At 42.4% G+C, this 24129-nt stretch overlaps 1 protein-coding gene across 1 annotated transcript in view; it reads left to right on the plus strand.

Moving 5' to 3' along the window:
• LOC139571251 (vinculin) overlaps positions 1-24129 on the plus strand; it is a 75313-nt gene that overhangs the window by 45465 nt on the left and 5719 nt on the right. Inside the window, exons 7-18 of the mRNA XM_071393930.1 lie at positions 8553-8643; positions 10696-10843; positions 16197-16350; positions 16510-16685; positions 17045-17235; positions 17655-17854; positions 18678-18806; positions 19637-19786; positions 22756-22864; positions 22967-23145; positions 23366-23489; positions 23784-23908. Coding sequence (XP_071250031.1) covers positions 8553-8643; positions 10696-10843; positions 16197-16350; positions 16510-16685; positions 17045-17235; positions 17655-17854; positions 18678-18806; positions 19637-19786; positions 22756-22864; positions 22967-23145; positions 23366-23489; positions 23784-23908 — 1776 coding nt within the window. The remainder of the gene's footprint in view (positions 1-8552; positions 8644-10695; positions 10844-16196; positions 16351-16509; positions 16686-17044; positions 17236-17654; positions 17855-18677; positions 18807-19636; positions 19787-22755; positions 22865-22966; positions 23146-23365; positions 23490-23783; positions 23909-24129) is intronic.

The following is a 24129-nucleotide window of genomic DNA, read 5'->3' on the forward strand; positions in this document are numbered from 1 at the left end:
ACCCTCAGGGTTGTCTTGGCCACTAATGGGTGAAGTTGCTTCTAGGCACTGATCTTGGGTCAGTTGTGCATTTTCCCCATTAACGGTTAATGTTAGAATTGGGGGAAAGATGCTGTACCTGGGAGAAACTTCACCCCAGAGCTTGTTTTTGGCCCGGTCTCTCCCACACGCACACACCTCGACCCTCGAGAGCTGCTTGTCTTAGGCAGTGAAATCGCTTTGCCCAGTCACTCGCTCTTTGCACCGGCTAAAGAAAGCTATGTTTTTTTGTCCAGTATGAGTTCGTATGAATCTGGACTCAAATTAAAGGCTAAAAGCAAAGCAGTGACTGTCTGGGCCAAAGCTTGGTCTGCTAAACACCCACGTGCGCTCACATGCACTATACACTGTGCGCCCGCGTAGATGTACAGACTCCCAGAATGCTGTGGGAGTAGAGCGCACCGCAGCCTGGACAGGTTTAAGTGTGATGCCCATTTACTGTTCATTGTTAGTAAAATTATTTTTGTTAATTTTGGATAAGCCTATTTTGAGGTGGTTGATTGTCTAAAATGGCCATTTGTTACATTGCTATTTTAAGATTGCTTGAGGCCACAGGCACAGGGTCCTAATTTCCATTTAAGCAGGTATGCATAGGCTCTCTCTCTCTATCTATATCTCTTTCTATCTCTCTCTCTTTCTATCTATGTCTCTCTCTTATATATATATATATATATATATATATATATATATATATATATATATATATATATATATATGGTCCAGACAACTTTTGGGGGGATTTCAAATTTTTGAAAATCTTACCCCAAACAGCAAATCACTTCCTCATCCTCGTTGTGTAGTATGGGGGCCCCGAATAAACATGAAAAAAGGCTCCAAAAACATATTTTTAGAAACGTCAAAGCTCTCTGTATAGTGACGCAGGTCTTTAGATATTGTACACATGAAATTGTGTGATTCTGAAGCAATGTCATATTCTGTTTTGCGCGACTCTTGCCGTTTCCCCTATCCAGCTGTTTCATTCTCTGTGTAGCCTGCTGCTACAGGTAACTGCCAAAATAAAGGAAACACCAGCATAAGATTAAGGCAGCCCCCCGCACCTCTCTGATTCAGAGGGGTTGGGTTAAATGCGGAAGACACGTTTCAGTTGAAGGCATTAAATTATACAACTGACTAAGTATCCCCCAAAGTGTCTTAATAGGGCGTTTGTCCACCAGAACAGTTTCAATGCTCCTTGGCATAGATTCTACAAGTGTCTGGAACTTCCTGTGTGGAAGCACCCCATGCTTTCAATATACTTTGTATTCCTCATTTATTCAAGCGTTTCCTTTATTTTGGCAGTTACCATTAGAATGGACAGAGAGGTGCGAATACATTTCAGAATGACACGATTTCATCTAAAGACCTGCATCACTATCCTGAGAGCATTTTTGTTTCTGAAAGGAAGTATTTGGGTGTTTTTGGAGCCTTTGTTCTTGTTTTTTCAGGGCCCCAAAAACAAGTGAAATTACAAAAATGTGTCTAAACCCTTCAACAATAAAAAATAGAGATTTGGTTGTAAAAAAATAACTTCTCCTTTAACTCTTTCTGACCACCACTCTGCCTGCTTAGCATGCCCAGTCAGTCTCAACCGGCTGTATTTATTTCCCATGTCACCCCACTCTCCACTCTGAATGACTTCTTCTTTACTAAGCTTCTTACTATTTTTACGTTGCCTCTTTTTTCCCGTTGGTCTTGGTTGGTATGTCTGGTTAAACATTTGTATTTGTTTTGTTCTTCCTTTCTTTTTACCCCCCCCTCCCCTCCCTGTAGAAGGTAAGCCTACCTTTTTCGCCCCCTACCTACCTTGTTGTGCATTCGGACGCAGCATGTTTGATAGCTAGAGTTGCAAGATTCCTGGAACTTTCACGAAATTCCCTGGTTTTCCCGAAATCACAGTTGGAGGATTCCCGGAATCAGGAGGGAAACAGCAGGAAAGCCTAAATCTTCCAACCATGGTTTCCTGAAAACCAAGGAATTTATTGAACTGTCCAGGAATTTTGCAACCTTACTGATAGATCTCTGTCTGTGTGCTGACATGATGATGATGACGATGACAGTTTGTGCCATGTGGTTGTCCATGTGTTCTTTTGTGTAGTAGATCAGTGCTAAGGTAAAACTATGAGTGCTACTGTAGTAGATACGCGATCTAGGTGAGTGTGAGAGATGTTGCCTTATGCTAGATGCAGCATAAGCAATGCTAATGGAATGGAATTACACATTTGGGGAAAATGTGCAGCAAGTTCTAAAAATGTTCGCTGTTGTTTTACTTTACTTTAAAGGGATACTTCAGGATTTTGGCAATGAGGCCCTTCGTCTACTTTCCCAGAGTCAGGTGAACTCGTGGATATCATTTTATGTCTTTGAATGCGGTTTGAAGGAAGTGGCTAGCTAGCTCTAGCACAATTGCTGACTAGCATTAGCGCAATGACTAGCATGCTAGCAGATACCTATAGACTTCCAGTCATTGTGCTAATGCTAGTTAGCATTGGCTCGCGAAACTACCTTGTAACTTCCTTCATACTGGACACAGAAACAAAATTGGTATCCACAAGTTCATCTGACTCTGGGGAACTAGATAAAGGGCCTCATTGCAAAAATCCCTAAAATATCCCTTTAACAAGCAATGTTTTTCTTGATTTTCTTGGGGGGGTTGTTTTGTTTTTGCAAGTTTGACATAACACATAAACAGCTGACCTGAGTGCCCTTCTCCTATAGATACCAGTAGTAGGATGTCCTTTAGGTGTCTTATTGATCCATAGCACTATGGAGTCATGTCAAATGGATCTTTTATTCAACGTTCCAGTAAGATTAGGGGCCAGTTTCTGGAACACAGGTTAAGCCTATTCCTGGACTTAAAAGTACTTTCAAATGAGATTCTTCATTGAACATGCTTTTTAGTCCAGGTTTATTCTGGGCTTAGTCAGGCTATGGGAAACTGTCCTTAGGCAGTGTAAATTAATGCTGATCTGTGTAGTAATAGTGTACATATCTTGCACTTTATTTTTACCCATGGGAGAATGGCACTCAAATCATCAAGTGGTCCAAAAAATTGACTGATTCCAGGACTGCGCTAGTGTCAGTGTGTAAAAACAGTGGTCCTTTGCTCACATATCTAGCTAGCTAGGTTCCTTAAATGATCTAATGTCCTCTCACCTTACATGATCCCCAATACTAATAATCCCCAACGCAAGGGCCTCTCACTGGATGGATGGAGTGTACTGTTAGAGAGTGTGTGTTTGCTTGTGTTGTGAAAGGATTGGTTTGTCAAACCACCTGTCCACTTCTCAGGCTGGCTTCACCACTTGGTAAAGTAAACTTTGGATGCATTCCAAATTGCACACTATTCCCTATATAGTGCACTACTTTTGACCTGGGCATATAGGGAAGCTAGGGTGCCATTTGCGACATAGTTGTAGTGACATCATTCCTCACCTTATTGTTTTACTTCATGTTTCTTTTATCTATTTATTTTTATTTCACCATTTGAGTGCCATTCTTGACTTTGCTCAATCTTCTGTTTTTAAAGGTAGACTCAGCAAAATGACTTCGCCACTAGCAGCACCAGAGATATTGAGATGCAACACTTCGCTCTCACGTAGTCACACACAATCCCGGCGCATGTGCACGGGTTCGCTTCAGACTGTATACAGCGTGGTAGCCAGGGCACCAAACCAGCAGAGAAGTCAAGCCTCGTGCACTCAGGGAGCAGTTGTTGTTCTTGTTCAATGGCAGAACGGACATTTTTTTTTTTTTTTTTTATTCAACTCGCCAGCTCTTGCATTAGAACCATCGACCTTTCAGTTACTAGCCCAACTCTCTAAACCGCTAGGCTAATATTGGTTCAGTGATGCAGTAGAGACTAGACAGTAGACGTACAGTATTAATATAGCATAGATCTGTATTGTCCCTGAAGGACAAATGCCAAGGCTTTAATCTCATGGGTGGTGGGATCAGAGAGAACATCCACTTGTGGATGTCCTTTATGGAGTAAAAAGTAATAAACTGCATAAGGCCATTCAAAGGACATACAAGAACACTAGCCTATCACTCAACCCTCAACCAAGGTCCTGTGTGGCTTAATTGATAGAGCATGGTGCTTGTAATGCCAGGGTTGTGGGTTTGATTCTCATGGGAGAGCAGTACGAAAATATATGTACTCACCCCTGTAAGTCACTCTGGATAAGCACATTGGCTAAAAAGAAAAATGTAACCATCACTCTGCCACATGTTGTGTAGAACTCAGCTTTGTTTCAACACCATTCAAGCCATCTCTTGACTTGGACAAATTGTTATATTTACTCCGATTGAGGTACAATGTCACAGTCGATTGGCTTTTTATGATGTGAAACAACACCCCACACCCATATTGACGGTTGTGTCCCATATGACACCCTAGTCACTATACACTGAATGTACTAAACATTAACAACGCCTGCTCTTTCCATGAATCCAGCTGAATGCTGTGATCCCTTATTGATGTCACCTGTTAAATCCACTTCAGTCAGTGTAGATGAAGGGGAGAAGACAGGTTAAAGAAGGATTTTCAAACCTTGAGACAATTGAGACATGGATTGTGTGTGTGTGTGTGTACCATTCAGAGGGTGAATGGGCAAGACAAAATGTTTAAGTGCCTTTGAACGTGTTATGGTAGTAGGTGCCAGGCATTTGCTTCAAGAACTGCAACGCTGATGGGTTTTTAATGTTCAACAGTTTCACGTGTGTGTCAAGAATGGTCTACCACCCAAAGGACATCCTGCCAACTTGACACAACTGGGGGAAGTATTGGAGTCATGGGCCAGCATCCCTGTGGAACGCTTTCGACACCTTGTAGAGTCCATGTCCCGAGGAATTGAGGCTGTTCTGAGGGCAAAAGAGGGTGCAACTCAATATTAGGAAGGTATTCTTAATGTTTTGTACACACAGTATAATGTGTAGTACTTTTCACCATGGCCCATAGTGGTGAAGAGGAGAAGTCTACCGTGTCCGGAAGTGACTTCACTATTAACTTTATGGATTCAGGTTCACTCAAGCACAGTGGCACAACTTTGGTTTTAGAAGTGGGGGGGCATCACATTTTTATCCAGTCGGATAAACACTCTAAATAGCCTACCTGACCACTCAGGTGTCTGCATGGTCCTAAAGCACACCGTTGCATCGTTTTGTATCACATTTCAATGATAAAACTGGGTGGGACAAAATGCAATTTCAGACATGCCCCCCCATGTCCCCAGTGACAGTTGCGCCCCTGCTCAAACATCTTTTTAAGCTTTGTTTTACTTTTGACAGTTACAGCTGATTTTGGGATTGTATACCGATTCGCTTCAGTCTCTGAATTGTTTAATCTAACTTTTTGCCACCAATTCCTGATATCAGGGCATAAAAACAAAAATTTGTGGGCCTCCCGGGTGGCGCAGTGATCTAGGGCACTGCATCGCAGCGCTAGCTGTGCCACCAGAGACTCTGGGTTCGCGCCCAGGCTCTGTTGCAGCCGGCCGCGACCGGGAGGTCCGTGGGGCGAAGCACAATTGGCCTAGAGTCGTCCGGGTTAGGGAGGGTTTGGCCGGTAGGGATATACTTGTCTCATCGAGCACCAGCGACTCCTGTGGCGGGCCGGGGGCAGTGCGCGCTAACCAAGGTAGCCAGGTGCACGGTGTTTCCTCCAACACATTGGCTGGCTTCCGGGTTGGAGGTGCGCTGTGTTAAGAAGCAGTGCGGCTTGGTTGGGTTGTGTTTCGGTGCTTCGTCTCTCCCGAGCCCGTACAGGAGTTGTAGCGATGAGACAAGATAGTAATTACTAACAATTGGATGCCATGAAATTGGGGAGAAAAGGGGGTAAAATAAAAATATATATATTAAAAATAAAAATTTGTGAACTGCATTAGCCTAGTTAGTGCGCATGTGCGCCCAGCTATGTCCTGTCCCGAGCTTGTTTTCCCTGGCTAAACTATCTGGCTAGCTGAACTATGCAAGGTTTTGTTGTCATTGCCAGGCTTCATAAATACTGCAACCTTAACTTCAAAACTCCTTTGCTAGTTATACAAGCATGTAACTAAGAAATTAGCTGGAAAGAAACTTGAAAATTATATATTGTTTTGTTGAATAGTCATGACTGGTTTGAGCTATCTGTCGTGTCGTAAGACAAAGGTGGCGATGGATATCATTGTTACTTAACGCAGATCCAAGTTCATTTTTGAGATCCACCGACGACATTGGCATAGGTGAACATTTCTGACTGGTCTTGGAACTGTGATAACAGGCAGCCTTTCCCCGCTTGGCTCAATGAGATATGTAGTGATTTTGCCAACACAGCCAGATATGTAAACAGTCTTGTACCCTTAACCTTTTTTTAAACTGACTATAGTATTTGTTGACTAAATCTGACTTTGTTAGTTTAATGAGTAATCCAGGACTGTCACGAGTTAATTGACACAAGAAAACTATACAGAGTGCCAGTGGCTACAATGAATGGCTAAATGACTTCCGGGCAGGAAGGGTCCAAGGAGCTCCACCTCACCACTGTATAGGGCTCTGGTCAAAAGTAGTGCACTATGTAGGGATAGGGTGCCATTTGGGACTCGACAAAAGAATGGAAAGTGATTTGATTTGAACAGCATGTGCACTTTTACAGTTGTGTCTTGCTGTCAGAGGTTAACCTTGCATTTGAGGTACAGATGTGTGTGTGACAGCTTTTTGCAGGTTTGTTGTGTGTACTGTAATGGTAGTAATCATGGAGATGACATGTCTTTTCCCTATGTAACTATGTAACGTCATGATCCGTGTGTTCATCTGTGTGAATGCCGAGCCCATCAGTCATCATCACATTAATGAATTCCCCAAGCAGGCAAATGCTGTTACTGTATGAGATCACTATTCCAACCCTGTTCAAACTCCAAACACATGCTGGAATATCTGGCTCATTGACAGATAGACCATTAGCTGACTCCGAAGACATACAGTAAACTACAGAAGGGTTACGCTAAAAAGGAATGATCATTAGGGACATTACCTAATTTTAGACATTGCACAAATTATTTGAACAAATCTTTGTGTATGTCAAATTGTGACCTTGGAACTATAAGTTTCTGTCTGACATTTTGGTCAAAAATGTGTTATTCACAGAGTTGCTCTTTAGATGGTCCTTTTAAATATATTTATTTTTGTCAATTTACTATAAGAAAAATTACATCTGAAAGTTCTATCTGCGCAAACACCTTTTAACTTGGTGCTGTAAGGTTCTATCTGCAATCCAATCACACAATGCTGAGCTGTCAATCACAAATAATTGTATGTAAGATTATATAGTTATTAAGTCATGAAAGAGGAAGACCTCACAAAACAGTTCTGAGATCTGGGACTTCAAAAATATTAATTATCTCAAAACTACATTTTGCATATAGAACCTTATAGTCCAAAGTTCTTGATTATTCATATCATAAGTTCTGGTCTTCTTTTTCAATTACTTAGATTTTTTTCACCACTTTTTCAGAAGAATGGCCATAATGTAACCTCTTTATGGTAAAAATAATTAAATACAGGTGCCTTAAAACAGGGTTTCCCAAATGCAGTTCTGGGGCCACCCCGAGTGCACATTATGTTTTTTTTCCAAGCACTACACAACTGATTCAAATAATCAATGGTTGATGATGAGTTGGTTATTTGAATCAGCTGTGTAGGGCTAGGACAAAAAACAAAACATAGACCTGGGGGGGACTGAGTTTAGGAAACCCGGTCTTAGAGCATGTTTAAGGCCCTTAGTGGAGACATTGCTGTTTTTGTCTTTTCATCTTGTTCTATATAAATATGAAAACCTCCATGGAAAGGGTATTTCACAAAAAGTACAAACTTACCACATTTTATCGATTAATACAAAGTAGTTTACTGACTTTGGGTGTCAGATACCAGAAAATTATATCAGTTTACTCATCGAGTGCTAAGCTTTGGCAATGTTGCTAGTTCTCCATAGAATATAGCGCATTTGCCATTTGACAGAACTATCGCTTTAACAAATGTGTGATGACCATAAGAAAGAAGGAAGGGTACTTTTATTTATTTAATCATTAAATGTTTATACTTTTCTATTGAAATTGAAATAATTTTAACATTCTCTGCCAGATAGAATCTAATGGCTGATCCCAGATTGACATTTCAGAGCCATAAGGTTCTATCTGCGATTGCACTCTCCTAAAATAACTGATTTATAAATGTCTTAGGATTTTGATACTCTGTACTTTATGTACCTTTAAGCTGAGTGTCTTAATGGTTTATGGAAGAATAATTCACTACAAGACAGTTCTGAGATCTGGGATATGAAAACTTTGATGTTCAATATCTCAGAACTATGCTTTGCACAGATAGAACCTTATAGTCCCAAGGTCTCAAAATGCTGTAATACAAAATCTTAATTGTAGTCAATCAATCTTTTTCAAATGTGTATTTTTGGGGAGGTTCTAGACTTGGAGGTTCTTTGTTATTCATCCGTGTTATCTCTTTTAACCCTGTTGTTGACACTAAAGGATACAGAGGCCATGAAGAGAGCTCTGGCACTCATCGACTCTAAGATGACCCAGGCCAAGAGCTGGCTGGGGGATCCCAACGCCCAACAAGGTAACAGAGACTGGTCTTCCCAGTGGATTAATATACCAGGGCCGTGTTCATTAGGGCAGTGGTTTTCAAACCTCTCCTTGAGGACCCCCAGACATTAAACTATTTTGTTGTAGTCTGAACTAGCTCACCATATTCATGTAATCAAGGGCTTGATTATTAATTAACAAGTAGAATTAGGTGTGCTAGTTCTGGAATAGTTCATATATACAGTTGAAGTCAGAAGTTTACATACACTTAGGTTGGCGTCATTAAAACTCGTTTTTCAACCACTCCACAAATTTCTTGTTGACAAACTATAGTTTTGGCAAGTTCGGTTAGGACATCTACTTTGTGCATGACCCAAGTCATTTTTCCAACAATTGTTTACAGACAGATTATTTCACTTATAATTCACTGTATCACAATTCCAGTGGGTCAGAAGTTTACATACACTAAGTTGACTGTGGCTTTTAAACAGCTTGGAAAATTCCAGAAAATGATGTCATGGCTTTAGAAGCTTCTGATAGGCTAATTGACATCATTTGAGTCAATTGGAGGTGTATCTGTGGATGTATTTCAAGGCCTACCTTCAAACTCAGTGCCTCTTTGCTTGACATCATGGGAAAATCGAAAGACATCAGCCAAGACCTTAGAAAAAAATCTGGTTCATCCTTGGGAGCAATTTCCAAACGCCTGAAGGTACCACGTTCATCTGTACAAACAATAGTACGCAAGTATAAACACCATGGGACCACGCAGCCATCATACCTCTTAGGAAGGAGACGCGTTCTGTCTCCTAGAGATGAACGTACTTTGGTGCGAAAAGTGCAAATCAATCCCAGAACAACAGCAAAGGACCTTGTGAAGATGCTGGAGGAAACAGGTACAAAAGTATCTATATCCACAGTAAAACGAGTGCTATATTGACATAACCTGAAAGGCCGCTCAGCAAGGAAGAAGCCACTACTCCAAAACCGCCATAAAAAGCCAGACTATGGTTTGCAACTGCACATGGGGACAAAGATCGTACATTTTGGAGAAATTTCCCCTGGTCTGATGAAACAAAAATATAATTGTTTGGCCATAAGGACCATTGTTATGTTTGGAGGAAAAAGGGGGGAGGCTTGCAAGCCGAAGAACACCATCCCAACCGTGAAACACGGGGGTGGCAGCATCATGTTGTGTGGGTGCTTTGCTGCAGGAGGGACTGGTGCACTTCACAAAATAGATGGCGTCATGAGGAAAGAAAATTGTGGATATATTGAAGCTACATCTCAAGACATCAGTCAGGAAGTTAAAGCTTGGTCTCAAATGGGTCTTCCAAATGGAGAATGACCCCAAGCATACTTCCAAAGTTGTGGCAAAATGGCTTAAGGACAACAAAGTCAAGGTATTGGAATGGCCATCACAAAGCCCTGACCTCAATCCTATAGAACATTTGTGGGCGTGTGCGAGCAAGGAGGCCTACAAACCTGACTCAGTTACACCAGCTCTGTCAGGAGGAATGGGCCAAAATTCACCCAACTTATTGTGGGAAGCTTGTGGAAGGCTACCAGAAACATTTGACCCAAGTTAAACAATTTAAAGGCAATGCTACCAAATACTAATTGAGTGTATGTAAACCTCTGACCCACAAGGAATGTGGTGAAAGAAATAAAAGCTGAAATAAATCATTCTCTCTACATTCTCTCTACATTTCACATTCTTAAAATAAAGTGGTGATCCAAACTGACCTAAGACAGGGCATTTTTACTGGGATTAAATGTCAGGAATTGTGAAAAACTGAGTTTAAATGTATTTGGTATGGTGTATGTAAACTTCCGACTTTAACTGTATATGGAATGGCTGGGGGTACCCGAGGAGAGGTTTGAAAACCTCTGCATTTGGGCAATCTGTAGCGCATTGTTTTTCAATTAAAAACTAAAACAATCTGTTTTATTGGAGTGTAAGTAGTTTCTCCCTGTATCAGTCTGTTTCCTTCTGATTGGCGCCAATTGAACAATGCAGTTGTCCTTTTTCTCTAGGTTGTAAGTAACATTTGTCTTGCCGTGGTCTCTGTCTCCTGGTGATCAGGGGATGCAGGAGAACAGGCCATCCGTCAGATCCTGGATGAGGCTGGGAAGGTGGGAGAGCTGTGTGCTGGGAAGGAGCGGAGGGATATCCTGGGCACTGCCAAAACCCTGGGCCAGATCACTGACCAGGTGTCTGAGATGAGGGCCAGGTACAGTACATATACAGTAATAATATATGCCGTTTATCAGATGCTTTTATCCAAAGCGGCTTACAGTCATATGTGCATACATTTTATGTATGGGTGGCCCCGGGAATCAAACCCACAATCCTAGCATTGCAAGTGCCATGCTCTACCAATTAACCATACATACAGTCGCTAGTGAAAGTCTACACACCCCTTGCACATTCTTCACATTTTGCTGCCTTAAAGTTAATTCTAAAAAATTATTAATTTTGATATTTTCCTATCCACAAGCTACTCCACATTTCCAAAATGAAAGAAAAACTATAGGGAAAAAATGACGAAAAAATACAAAATGAGGATGCATTGATTGTGTATGACTTCACACCCAAGAGTTAATACTTGGTGGAAGCACTTTTAGCAGCCATTACAGTTATGAATAATTTTTTATACGATTTTACCAACCTTGCACAACTCTTAGGGCAACTTATCCATTGTTTTTGTAAACATTTCTCAAGCTCATGTAACTGGTGTGAAATGGCTAGCTATTTAGCAGTGCATGCTAGTTACGTTTCAATCGGTAATGTCACTGGCTCTGAGACCTTGAAGTAGTTGTTTCCCTTGCTCTGCAAGGGCTGTGGCTTGGTTGCTGAAGAGAAGGAGGTCAAAGGGGGGTGAGTGTAACTGGTGTGAAATGGCTAGCTAGTTAGTGGTGTGTGCTAATCCACCCAGTGACAACAAAGCTACAGGCGTCCTTCCTGACTCAGTTGCCGGAGAGGAAGGAAACCGCTCAGGGATTTCACCGTGAAGCCAATGATGACTTTAAAACAGTTAGAGTTTAATGGCTGTGATAGGAGAAACTGAGGATGGATCAACAACATTTGTAGTCACTCCACAATACTAACCTAAATGACAGAGCGAAAAGAAGGAAGCCTGTACAGAATAAAAAATATTCCAAAACATGCATCCTGTTTGCAATAAGGCACTAAAGTAAATCTGCAAAAGTATATATATAGGGAATGGGATACCATTTGAAACACAGCCTGTGATCAATCAGTGGGAGAAAGTAACCTACAAAGTGGTAAGCTTATTACAGGGGATTATAGTGTGTTAGACTGTAACTGATTCCCCTCCGATCAGATCTCACAGTGGCTGGGGACACGCACTGAGTCATGCTGACAGATTAAAAGCAGCTTTCCTCACTTAATGCATAATCTAGTTAAACCCCCGACCTGAATGAGTTACTGTCTGCTGTTAACTGGAAAGGCCTCTGGAAGTGGAGACACTAAGATCGGGAAAAAATGATATTATTGTTCAAGTATTTCATCCCATATGAGACAGTGAACAGGAAGTTAAACAGCAGGAGGGCAAGAGGTACAGAACATGTTAGTCAATGAAATATTTCCTCAGTCAGTTTTGAGTTTTCTGTCTTTCCATCAGAATGACTAACACTATGAACAAGATTTCCTTTTCCACACGCAGGTATTGTTCCCTACGCAAGTTGATGTTTATTGTCATCAATCTTGCCCTGAGCGATTTCCACTGGATGGGCCAGCTGCAAAGTCAAAATGTGCTTTATTGTAAAAATTCCTGAAAAAACTAAAATTAGCTTTTTGGTCTTAATTTAAGGTTAGGCATTAGGGTTAGCAGTATGGTTAAGCCTAGGATTAAGAATAGTAAAACAACACATTTCACTGCACTTATTTGGATTGTATGACTTTGTGGCTGTGCTAGCTAGTGACCACTGCAGAGCTGACTCCAGTTCCAGATTCATGACGATGAATGCCAACCTGCTTTCCACACATTAACCCAGTTATTCCAGGAATAATCAGGGATTCCAACCATGCTGGGATTCCTGAAAAACCTGTGTCGTGTCTTTACTATCATTAAATGTGAAGACTGTTATTTTATCAAATCAATTCTCTCTAATTATTATCGTTAAGTGATTAAACTAATCATGTACACTTAATTAACTAGGAAGTCGGGGCACCACGGAAAATGTCGATTTATAGAGCTGTAATTTTCCGAACAGAACCCCTCAGACATTTTCATATCTGATCGATTAGTCATTCTCATTAATAAATTATTATTACCTTGTTAGTCTCATTCCAAATGTCATAAAATTCTTGGTTATCTGCACAAACCCTAGCATAAATTATGAATCAGCAAAATACAAATTGGCTTAATTATTTTTTTATTAACTAAATACTCACAGAAATACATAACAAACAAACAGTAGATATTGGTTACTAACAATGATAGAAAAGTCCCTAGTGGGCTAAGCCGATATGACAGCTTGGTAGACAAGAGGAAAGGTGTGTGACTGAGAAAGTGCGGGAAAGACAAAATGGATTCATTACACACAGTCTATAATTATATTAATTGAAATGCTAATCCTTTGCAGATGAACGGCCGCTCATTCAAGAATAATTGCAATGTATATATATTTACTCCCGTATGTCGTTGTTGTTTTCTCTGTTGGAATCCTCAATCGTCCTGTAGGGTTCATCATCGTCTCTGGTTAACTTTCATTGAAGTCACAAAGTCTTTCGTGGTTGTAGGTGGTTAGAATGGATACTTCAGAGGAGTACCATTCAGAAATGTTCTCATAGACTAGATGCTTCGGCGGTTGTCGGTATGCTCGTTCTAGGTTTATGTAATTTCTTGCTGCAGACTAGTAATTATACGTCTAAGATTTGCTCTTATTCTGTAGGGATCGATAGTCTCAGAGTTGAACCGTTTCCAGCCGTCTAGCCAATGCTCCACGTGGTATGGTCTTGTCCTTTGGTAGAGTTGTAGTTTAAACCACTTCACACACCAGCATCACCCGGCATGTTTTGGTCTCAGAAATTCAACCATTTGCAACCTTAGCTTACACCGGGGTTTGCGTGGTCTGGTGTGAATTTCATCAGGAGTGGGTTTTATACGTTTCAGTAGAAAAGGGCAGTCCATGACGCCTAATGTGATGTCTGGGCTCACGGGGGTGTGGCCACTGACTAGTTAATCTTTATATGAAAATCCATACTCTCATTTAGAAGGTTAATATCACATGACATCTTTTCACAAATAGTTTCATGTTTAATCACATACTTTTAACAATATTTAGATGTAAACCTGACAGCTGGGAAATGTACACTTTAAGAGATATCTTTGTTTATGTTTCCTGTCATCATGAGCTCACCAAATGAAACACACTCCTCATAACTGTCCCTTAAAACCTTTCTAGCCCCGGCGTTCCGCTAGCGGAACTCCTCCCACATTCCACTGAAAAGGCAGAGCGCGAAATTCAAAAAATATTTTTTAGAAATATTTAACTTTCACATATTAACAAGTCCAATACGGCAAATGAAAGATACACATCTTGTGAATCCAGTCAACATGTCCGATTTTTAAAATGTTTTACAGCGAAAACACCACATATATTTATGTTAGCTCACCACCAAATACAAAAAAGGACAGACATTTTTCACAGCACAGGTAGCATGCACGAAACCAACCAAACTAACCAAGAACCAACCAAACTAACCAAGAAACAACTTCATCAGATGACAGTCCTATAACATGTTACACAATAAATCTATGTTTTGTTCAAAACATTTGCATATTTGAGGTATAAATCAGTTTTACATTGCTGCTACCATCACAGCTACCGTCAGAAATAGCACCGAAGCAGCCAGAGTAATTATAGAGACCAACATGAAATACCTAAATACTCATCACAAAACATTTCTGAAAAATACATGGTGTACAGCAAATTAAAGACAAACATCTTGTGAATCCAGCCAATATTTCAGATTTTTTAAGTGTTTTACAGCGAAAACACAATATAGCATTATATTAGCTTACTACAATAGGCTACCACACAACCGCATTCATTCATCAAGGCACGTTAGCGATAGCAATAGGCACGTTAGCGAATAAACCAGCAAAAGATATTAATTTTCACTAACCTTCATAAACCTTCCTCAGATGACAGTCCTATAACATCAGGTTATACATACACTTATGTTTTGTTCGAAAATGTGCATATTTAGAGCTGAAATCAGTGGTTATACAGTTTGCTAACGTAGCATCTTTTTCCCAGAATGTGCGGATATTTCTATTAGACTCTCACCTATTCTGACCAAATAGCTATTCATAAACATTACAAAAAAATACATGTTGTATAGGAAATGATAGATACACTAGTTCTTAATGCAATCGCAGTGTTAGAATTCTAAAAATATCGTCATTACGACATAAGGCTTATGTTATAGCGAGAGAGTGGCCAAAACCTGGGCGCAAAACTACTAGTACACAGTTCGACAGATATATGAAATAGCATCACAAAATGGGTCCTACTTTTGGTGATCTTCCATCAGAATGTTGTACAAGGGGTCCTTTGTCCAGAACAGTCGTTGTTTGGATTTAGAACATAGTTTTTCCCTCTTGAATTAGCAAGCACACTGGCCAAGTGGCGCGAAGCTCTCCATCGTCAACAAACACAGACAACGCAACACGCCTAACGTCCCGAAAAAAATTCAATAATCTAATAAAACTATATTGAAAAAACATACTTTACGATGATATTGTGACATGTATCAAATAAAATCAAAGCCGGAGATAGTAGTCGCCTATAACGACAGCTTTTCAGAAGGCAATTCCCGGTCCATCTTCGCGCTTTCCAGAAAACAGGAAATGGATGACTCGTCGTGCCAAGAGGATTTATTCCACCTCAGACCAAGATAAACACTTCATTTCTTCTCTCACTTCCTCTTGACATCTAGGGGGAGGTGTATGACGTGCATGTATACTCATACGTATCATGCCCATTTATAGGCAGGCCCTTGAACAGAGCATCGATTTCAGACTTTCCACTTCCTGGTCAGAAAGTGTGCTGCCAAATGAGTTCTGTTTTACTCACAGACAAAATTCAAACGGTTTTAGAAACTAGAGAGTGTTTTCTATCCAATAGTAATAATAATATGCATATTGTACGAGCAAGAATTGAGTACGAGGCCGTTTAAATTGGGCACAATTTTCCCCCAAAGTGAAAACAGCGCCCTCTGTCCTCAACAGGTTAAGTGTCCACGGACCATTCCCACATTCTCAAAAATATAAATATAGTTTAGTTCTCCCATTTTGGGGATTAGGAGTTTGGCCAAGTGAAGGCCTTTGTTCTCTCTCTGTGCTCTCTCCCTCTCTTTCTGCATGACCAGGGGGAAGAGAGTCTCTTCCAGGAATTTATGACCTGAGATAACAAAACCTGGGTTTAGAGAGAGAGTGAGGGGGGGGGGCACGATCTACCCCCAGAAAGGGCCACGTCATGACACCTGTGAACTTTGTGAACGTTTCTGGAATTTCACAACCAACTGATGTTCTGTGTTGTCATTCTCTCCAGGGGTCAGGGGGCATCTCCTGCAGCCATGCAGAAGGCCCAACAGGTCTCCCAGGGCCTGGACATTCTCACGGGAAAGGTGGAAAATGCAGCCCGGAAATTGGAGGCCATGACCAACTCCAAACAGGTCATCGCCAAGAAGATCGACGCTGCTCAGGTAGGATATCTGATTGATTGGATAATTGATTGATGATTGGATAAAAGTAAAACACAAATCCCAGAGGATAGCACACAAAAGCATTAAACAACAGTAATTTGTGTTCCATGGTGTTGTGCCGATTGTCTTATGTTGACCACTAACCCTGTGCTCCCGCAGAACTGGCTCGCAGACCCCAACGGTGGTCCTGAGGGAGAAGAGAACATCCGAGCCCTCCTGACTGAGGCCAAGAAGATCGCTGACATGTGTGAAGACCCCAAGGAGAGAGATGACATCCTGAGGTCCATCGGAGAGATGGCTGCTCTCACCGCCAAGCTCTCTGAGCTCCGGAGACAGTAAGTCGCACATTGGATATGCTATGGAAATAGTTGTTGGTTGCATTCCTTAAAAAATTAACAATGCAGAATAAAGAAGACTTCAAAGAAGAATGTTCAAAACACTCCCAAGGTAAAATATTGAGTTCCGCAGGGTTTGGTTCTTGGGCCATTATTGTTCTCACTATACATGTATCCCTTGGTGATGTAATTCTTTAGAGGTTGAATCACATTTTGTTTTCTTGCTAGATAGAAGTCCACAAATCGTAATCAACGTCATTTCATTTTTATTTAGCCTTCCCTAAAATAACTATATCATGCTTTAGAGAGACTATGAGAAAGGTCCTTTCCAGTATGTCATTATTCTCTCCCATTCACAGGGGTAGAGGAGATACTCCGGAGGCCAGGGCATTGGCCAAACAGATAGCCACGGCTCTGCAGAACCTGCAGTCGAAGACCAACAAGGCTGTAGCCAACAGCAGGCCTGCTAAGGCAGCAGTCCACCTGGAAGGGAAGATAGAACAGGCCCAGAGCTGGATGGAGAACCCTACCATTGATGACGGTGGAGTGGGTGAGTCTCAATAGCCTGGTCTCTCTCGTAGCTCCCAGTCTCTCTCTCGCTCTCTCTCTTTCTATCTCTGGTTCACTCTCTCTCTCTCTCTCTCTCTTGCTCTCTTCATCCCTGCTTCTTGATTTGTTCTCTCTTTCTTCCAATCTATCTCTCTCTGGCTCCCTCCCTCGCTTGCTGTGTTGTTTTTCTCTGTGCACTACATTCCACTACTCACCCAACCTCATAATGCTCTCTTTGGCTTGTCGGCTCAGAAGCCTGGATACACTCTCACATGTCATGCATTGTTTACACTGGCTCTGGACTGTATGACACCGTCTACTAGAGAATGTTCAGAGTAAGCATAACCACAACAATATATGGAATAATAAGCCGCCTAGACTGCTGCTTCTGTGTCTGACTCCATCTATGTCTCTCCACAGGCCAGGCAGCTATCCGGGGTCTGGTGGCAGAGGGTCGTCGTCTGGCTAACGCCCTGCCAGGTCCCTATAGACAGGAGCTGCTGGGAAAGTGTGAGCAGGTGGAACAGTTGATGGCCCAGCTAGCCAACCTGGCTGCCAGGGGCGAGGGAGAGTCGCCACAAGCACGTGCCGTGGCTCAGCAGCTCCAGGAGACCCTGAAGGTGAGACGGCTCACATTCACTCTCACAAGTCATTAGCCACACAAGTCATTAGCCACACAAGCTGGAGTTCACTCTGACACAGGCATGGTGAAGGGCTCCCCCTCCTGGCAGGATACACCAGCTGCAGTCAATGACAGATCCACTATTTTATTTATTTAACCTTTATTTAACTAGGCAAGTCAGTTAAGAACAAATTCTTATTTACAATGACGGCCAAACCCTAACACGGACGATTCTGGGCCAATTGTGCGCCACCCTATGGGACTTCCAATCACGGCTGGTTGTGATACAGCCTGGAATCGAACCAGGGTCTGAAGTGACACCTCTAGCACTGAGATGCAGTGCCTTAGACCGCTGCGCTACTCAGGAGCCCTATGACTATGTTAGTAAAAATAAATGTGGGTAACACTTTATTTGGATAGTCTATCTGTATTTGCTAACCATAAACTAACACTAGCTTTATCTCTTATCCTTAACCCTTACCCAAACCCTTATCGTAAACCTAACCGTAACCTGAGCAAGCAGTTGCCTATCAACAGATAGTTTGTTGATAGTATGACCATCGTTAGAGTGTCTACAGATAGAAAATCCCGACTATCCAAAGAAAGTGTGACCTAAATGTGTTTTAGTTTATTAAGTAAGAATTCCCCTTTGAAATCAACTGTTGAACGATGTCACACACATGTAGTAGTATTTCCATAGATCAGAGCTGCAATGTAAAGCACTTGACAAAAGAGTTCTAAGAGCCTATTGTTAACATGTAATACTTCTAAAGCTGGTCTAATGCTCACTAACTCATGTGTGTGTGGACTTGTCTTCTCAGGACCTCAAAGAAAAGATGCAGGAAGCTATGACTCACGAAGTGTCGGACATCTTCAGCGACACGACCACTCCCATCAAACTACTCGCTGTGGCCTCCACCGCCCCGTCCGATGCTCCTAACAGGGACGAGGTGGGAGGTTTATCTTTCTCTCTCCCCCTTCCTCTCTTACTCCCTCTCCCTCTGTTCGTCTCTCTGTCTCCCTACAGTAACTCCATCATGGCTCATTCATTCACTCAACCTATGAACAGAGCAGTATAAAGAGCTCTAAAGTGTGTATGGCGGCAGGTAGCCTAGTTGGGCCAGTAACTGAAAGGTCGCTGGTTCTAATCCCGAGCCGACTAATTAGGCACTTAACCCTAATTGCTCCTGTAAGACACTCTGGATAAGAGAATCTACTAAAATGTGAAATGTAAGTGTACCGTGTATGCATATAATATGGCTCTGCAATATGGTGACTTATTTGGCAGATTCATATCATGATACACATATGGATGACTTATTGATTAGTTTCCAATCATTTATGTACTTGTCACTCAATAATACTTAGACTACATTTCCAGAGGGAAGTCTTACCATAAGTAATCATGCAAGATTAATATTTAATAATATGTTTTATCGTTCTAATGTTTTGTCACTGTAAGCATTTGCTAAGTGGCATATAGTATACTATATTTAAGCAATAAGTCCCGAGGGGGTGTGGTATATGGCCAATATATGCACTACACAATGCGAAGTACCTGGGTACAGCCCTTAGCCATGGTATATTGGCCATATACCACAAATCCCTGAGTTGCCTTATTGCTATTATAAACTGGTTACAAACCTAATAAATGTTTTCATACCCGTAGTATACGGTTTCATTTGCCACGGCTTTCAGCCAATTAGCAGTCAGTGCTCGAACCACCCAGTGTATATTGTGTTATGTTTCATGATTCTATGATTTGTCACTGTTATGTTAGGTGTTTGACGAGAGGGCGGCCAACTTTGAGAACCATGCCAACAAGCTGGGTGCCACGGCAGAAAAGGCTGCCGCTGTAGGAACAGCTAACAAGAGCACTGTGGAGGGGATCCAAGCTGCCGTCAAGTCTACAAGGGACCTGACACCACAGGTATGGGACAGTGTGTTTGTGTGAGTGTGTGTAAGTGTGCGAGTGTGTCACTGGTGTAGCGTAAATCCCTGTAGCCCCCGAAAGGCGAAAGGCACCACATGCTCTGGGGGCCCATGCGCCTGTCATCTCACGGCTATGTCTAAATTGTATTCATTTTTGTAATAAATAATTTGGACAGTAACCCTCCTTTTTAATTTACAAATGTAGCAAGCAAAGTGTTTGTGTTCAATCTACATGGGTAGTAGGTGTAACAGACAGTCAATGTAGTTTTCATGCAGCTAATTAGCCTATTTCGGCCTCCTCACCTAATTGGCTATCTAGTTTTTTTTTAAGTTAAGTGAATCAGGTGGGACTCGGATGGAGAGTGAGTGGGTGAATCAGGTGAGACTCGGATGGAGAGTGAGTGGGTGAATCAGGTGGGACTCGGATGGAGAGTGAGTGGGTGAATCAGGTGAGACTCGGATGGAGAGTGAGTGGGTTGTTCAAGATGGATAAACATAAAGGAAAAACAAGTTTTATCTGATCAAGCTCATGCCAAATTACCGAAGATAACTACATCAGCCAAGCTACCACCTTGTGAGTCTCTCCTCCTCCTCCTCTCCAGAATAGTGTCAGTTCCTCTAGTGATAGTCTCTCTGCCTCCTCTCCGGAATAGTGTCAGTTCCTCTAGTGATAGTCTCTCCTCCTTCTCTCCAGAATAGTGTCAGTTCCTCTAGTGATAGTCTCTCCTCCTCCTTCTCTCCAGATTAGTGTCAGTTCCTTTAGTGAGAGTCTCTCCTTCTCCTTCTCTCCAGAATAGTGTCAGTTCCTCTAGTGAGAGTCCCTCCTCCTCCTTCTCTCCAGAATAGTGTCAGTTCCTTTAGTGAGAGTCTCTTCTTCTCTCCAGAATAGTGTCAGTTCCTCTAGTGAGAGTCCCTCCTCCTTCTCTCCAGAATAGTGTCAGTTCCTCTGGTGAGAGTCTCTCCTCCTCCTTCTCTCCAGAATAGTGTCAGTTCCTCTGGTGAGAGTCCCTCCTCCTCCTTCTCTCCAGAATAGTGTCAGTTCCTCTGGTGAGAGTCTCTCCTCCTCCTTCTCTCCAGAATAGTGTCAGTTCCTCTCGTGAGTCTCTCCTCCTCCTTCTCTCCAGAATAGTGTCAGTTCCTCTAGTGAGAGTCTCTCCTCCTCCTTCTCTCCAGGATAGTGTCAGTTCCTTTAGTGAGAGTCTCTCCTCCTCCTCTCCAGAATAGTGTCAGTTCCTCTAGTGATAGTCTCTCCTCCTTCTCTCCAGAATAGTGGCAGTTCCTCTAGTGAGAGTCTCTCCTCCTCCTTCTCTCCAGAATAGTGTCAGTTCCTTTAGTGAGAGTCTCTCCTCCTCCTCTCCAGAATAGTGTCAGTTCCTCTAGTGAGAGTCTCTCCTCCTCTTTCTCTCCAGGATAGTGTCAGTTCCTCTAGTGAGAGTCTCTCCTCCTCCTTCTCTCCAGAATAGTGTCAGTTCCTCTAGTGAGAGTCTCTCCTCCTCCTTCTCTCCAGGATAGTGGCAGTTCCTCTCGTGAGAGTCTCTCCTCCTCCTTCTCTCCAGAATAGTGTCAGTTCCTTTAGTGAGAGTCTCTCCTCCTCCTCTCCAGAATAGTGTCAGTTCCTCTAGTGAGAGTCTCTCCTCCTCCTTCTCTCCAGGATAGTGTCAGTTCCTCTGGTGAGAGTCTCTCCTCCTCCTTCTCTCCAGAATAGTGTCAGTTCCTCTAGTGAGAGTCTCTCCTCCTCCTTCTCTCCAGAATAGTGTCAGTTCCTCTAGTGAGAGTCTCTCCTCCTCCTTCTCTCCAGAATAGTGTCAGTTCCTCTAGTGAGAGTCTCTCCTCCTCCTTCTCTCCAGAATAGTGTCAGTTCCTCTAGTGAGAGTCTCTCCTCCTCCTTCTCTCCAGAATAGTGTCAGTTCCTCTGGTGAGAGTCTCTCCTCCTCCTTCTCTCCAGAATAGTGTCAGTTCCTCTAGTGAGTCTCTCCTCCTCCTTCTCTCCAGAATAGTGTCAGTTCCTCTAGTGAGAGTCTCTCCTCCTCCTTCTCTCCAGAATAGTGGCAGTTCCTCTGGTGAGAGTCTCTCCTCCTCCTTCTCTCCAGAATAGTGTCAGTTCCTCTAGTGAGAGTCTCTCCTCCTCCTTCTCTCCAGAATAGTGTCAGTTCCTCTAGTGAGAGTCTCTCCTCCTCCTTCTCTCCAGAATAGTGTCAGTTCCTCTGGTGAGAGTCTCTCCTCCTCCTTCTCTCCAGAATAGTGTCAGTTCCTCTAGTGAGAGTCTCTCCTCCTCCTCCTCTCCAGAATAGTGTCAGTTCCTCTGGTGAGAGTCTCTCCTCCTCCTTCTCTCCAGAATAGTGGCAGTTCCTCTAGTGAGACTGTCGGCCATCCTTCTCCTCTTCCAGAAAGGCCTACTGGACAATTGTATATTCAAAAAAATATATTTTGGTTACTGATTAGTATGCTGTTGCTTCGTAAATTCATTTTACAATCTGCAATGTTTGAAATTCCCATTTTAATTACATTATTGCCTCCAGCCAGCATTCTAAATAGCAGCATTGTGACACTGTAGGCCTATAGCTTCATGAAACATAAACGTTAGGCTTAACATGAGAAAATTACGAGCAAATACAAATGAACATGTATCCATAAAAGCAAAGCTATAGCCAAGCATTAGCGCCACATCATCTGATAGCCTATCGATAGGCAGCAGCGTAAACGTTGCAATTTCAGAACCACAGACAGCGATTGGTAGTCTATACATTGTTGTTTTTTTAGGAATGGGAGGGGCCAAAACTCTGACTTTGCAGGGGTCCAGAGAAACTGTGCTACACCAGTGGTGTAGGTGTGTTTGTGTTTTGTGCAACATGATCAACATTTGTGTGGTGCTTATGCCGTAGTGACATAGGGACGATTAATTTGGCCTTGGTCAGTTGACCCCTATTTCCTATATATTTTTTTCCTGATGGGAACGTTCTTTTCTAGGTAGTCTCTGCAGCCCGTATCCTTCTGAGAAACCCAGGCAACCAGGCTGCATACGAGCACTTTGAGACCATGAAGAACCAGTGGATTGACAATGTGGAGAAAATGACAGGTAGTGCCAGACCATCTTGTGTCATTTGTCATTGATTACAAAAAGTGGGCGTTGTGGTCACTTCGTTATAAGCACTAAGAATGATGTCTTCTCGGTCTCTAGGTTTGGTGGACGAGGCCATAGACACCAAGTCTCTGTTGAATGCCTCTGAGGAGGCCATTAAGAAAGACCTGGATAAGTGTCGTGTGGCCATGGCTAACCACCAGCCCCAGATGTTAGTGGCAGGGGCAACTAGCATCGCCCGGCGGGCCAACCGGATCCTCCTGGTGGCGAAACGGGAGGTATAGATCATTTTTATTTACAATCTAATTTATTTTAAAGCCCTTTTTACATCAGCAGTTGTCACAAAGTGATTTACAGATACCCAGCCTAAAACCCCAAAGAGCAAGCAATGCAGATGCGCAAGCATAGAATACAGACAACTGAATTGCAGTTCAGCTTAAAAGAGATACTATGAAAAGGATTCAAAATAGAAATTTATGAATACACTTTCTTTCCTAGGTGGAGAACTCTGAGGATCCTAAGTTCAGAGAGATAGTGAAGGCTGCATCTGATGAGCTCAGCCGGACTATCTCTCCCATGGTGATGGACGCCAAGGCTGTGGCTGGGAACATCACAGATCCAAGTATGTTCCAAGGCAGTTACCAGACATTTAGGATGTGTTTGATCATTATACTGTATAATCTGCTGTTATAGCTACCCGTGTACAGCTTTCCAACATGACCTAATACTAAATATAAAGATTCATTCTATCAATTTCTGAATCTGTGATTGTCAAAAGTTAAGGTTCAGTCGATGGTGTTATGGTTTTGGGGTCTGTCAATGTGTTACTGCTGCCACACAGCAGCTTTTGCGGGCTTTGTCTAATATCCTGTTTTTAAGGCCTATATGTATCTCCTTCTTCCTCCGTGGTGTCCAGGTCTGCAGAAGGGCTTCCTGGACTCAGGCTATCGAATCCTGGGTGCCGTTGCCATTGTGAGAGATGCGTTCCAGCCACAGGAACCAGACTTCCCACCACCACCTCCTGATCTGCATCAGCTGCACGTAAGTCGATCAATCAAATTCATTTATAAAGCTCTTTTCACATCAGCATCTGTCACAAAATACTTTACAGTCCTGCACTGTCAACACCAGGGTTTTGTTCAGTGGCGTACAAATGGGGTTTCAGAACGTTCATATCAAAAAAAAAAAAAATTGTTAGAACGGATATGATTATCTGCCATGTAGAGTAGAGGGATTCATTTCTATCTGCAACATTCTGAACG

This window comes from Salvelinus alpinus, chromosome 3 (genome assembly GCF_045679555.1).
Source record: "Salvelinus alpinus chromosome 3, SLU_Salpinus.1, whole genome shotgun sequence".
Classification (NCBI taxonomy): domain Eukaryota; kingdom Metazoa; phylum Chordata; class Actinopteri; order Salmoniformes; family Salmonidae; genus Salvelinus; species Salvelinus alpinus.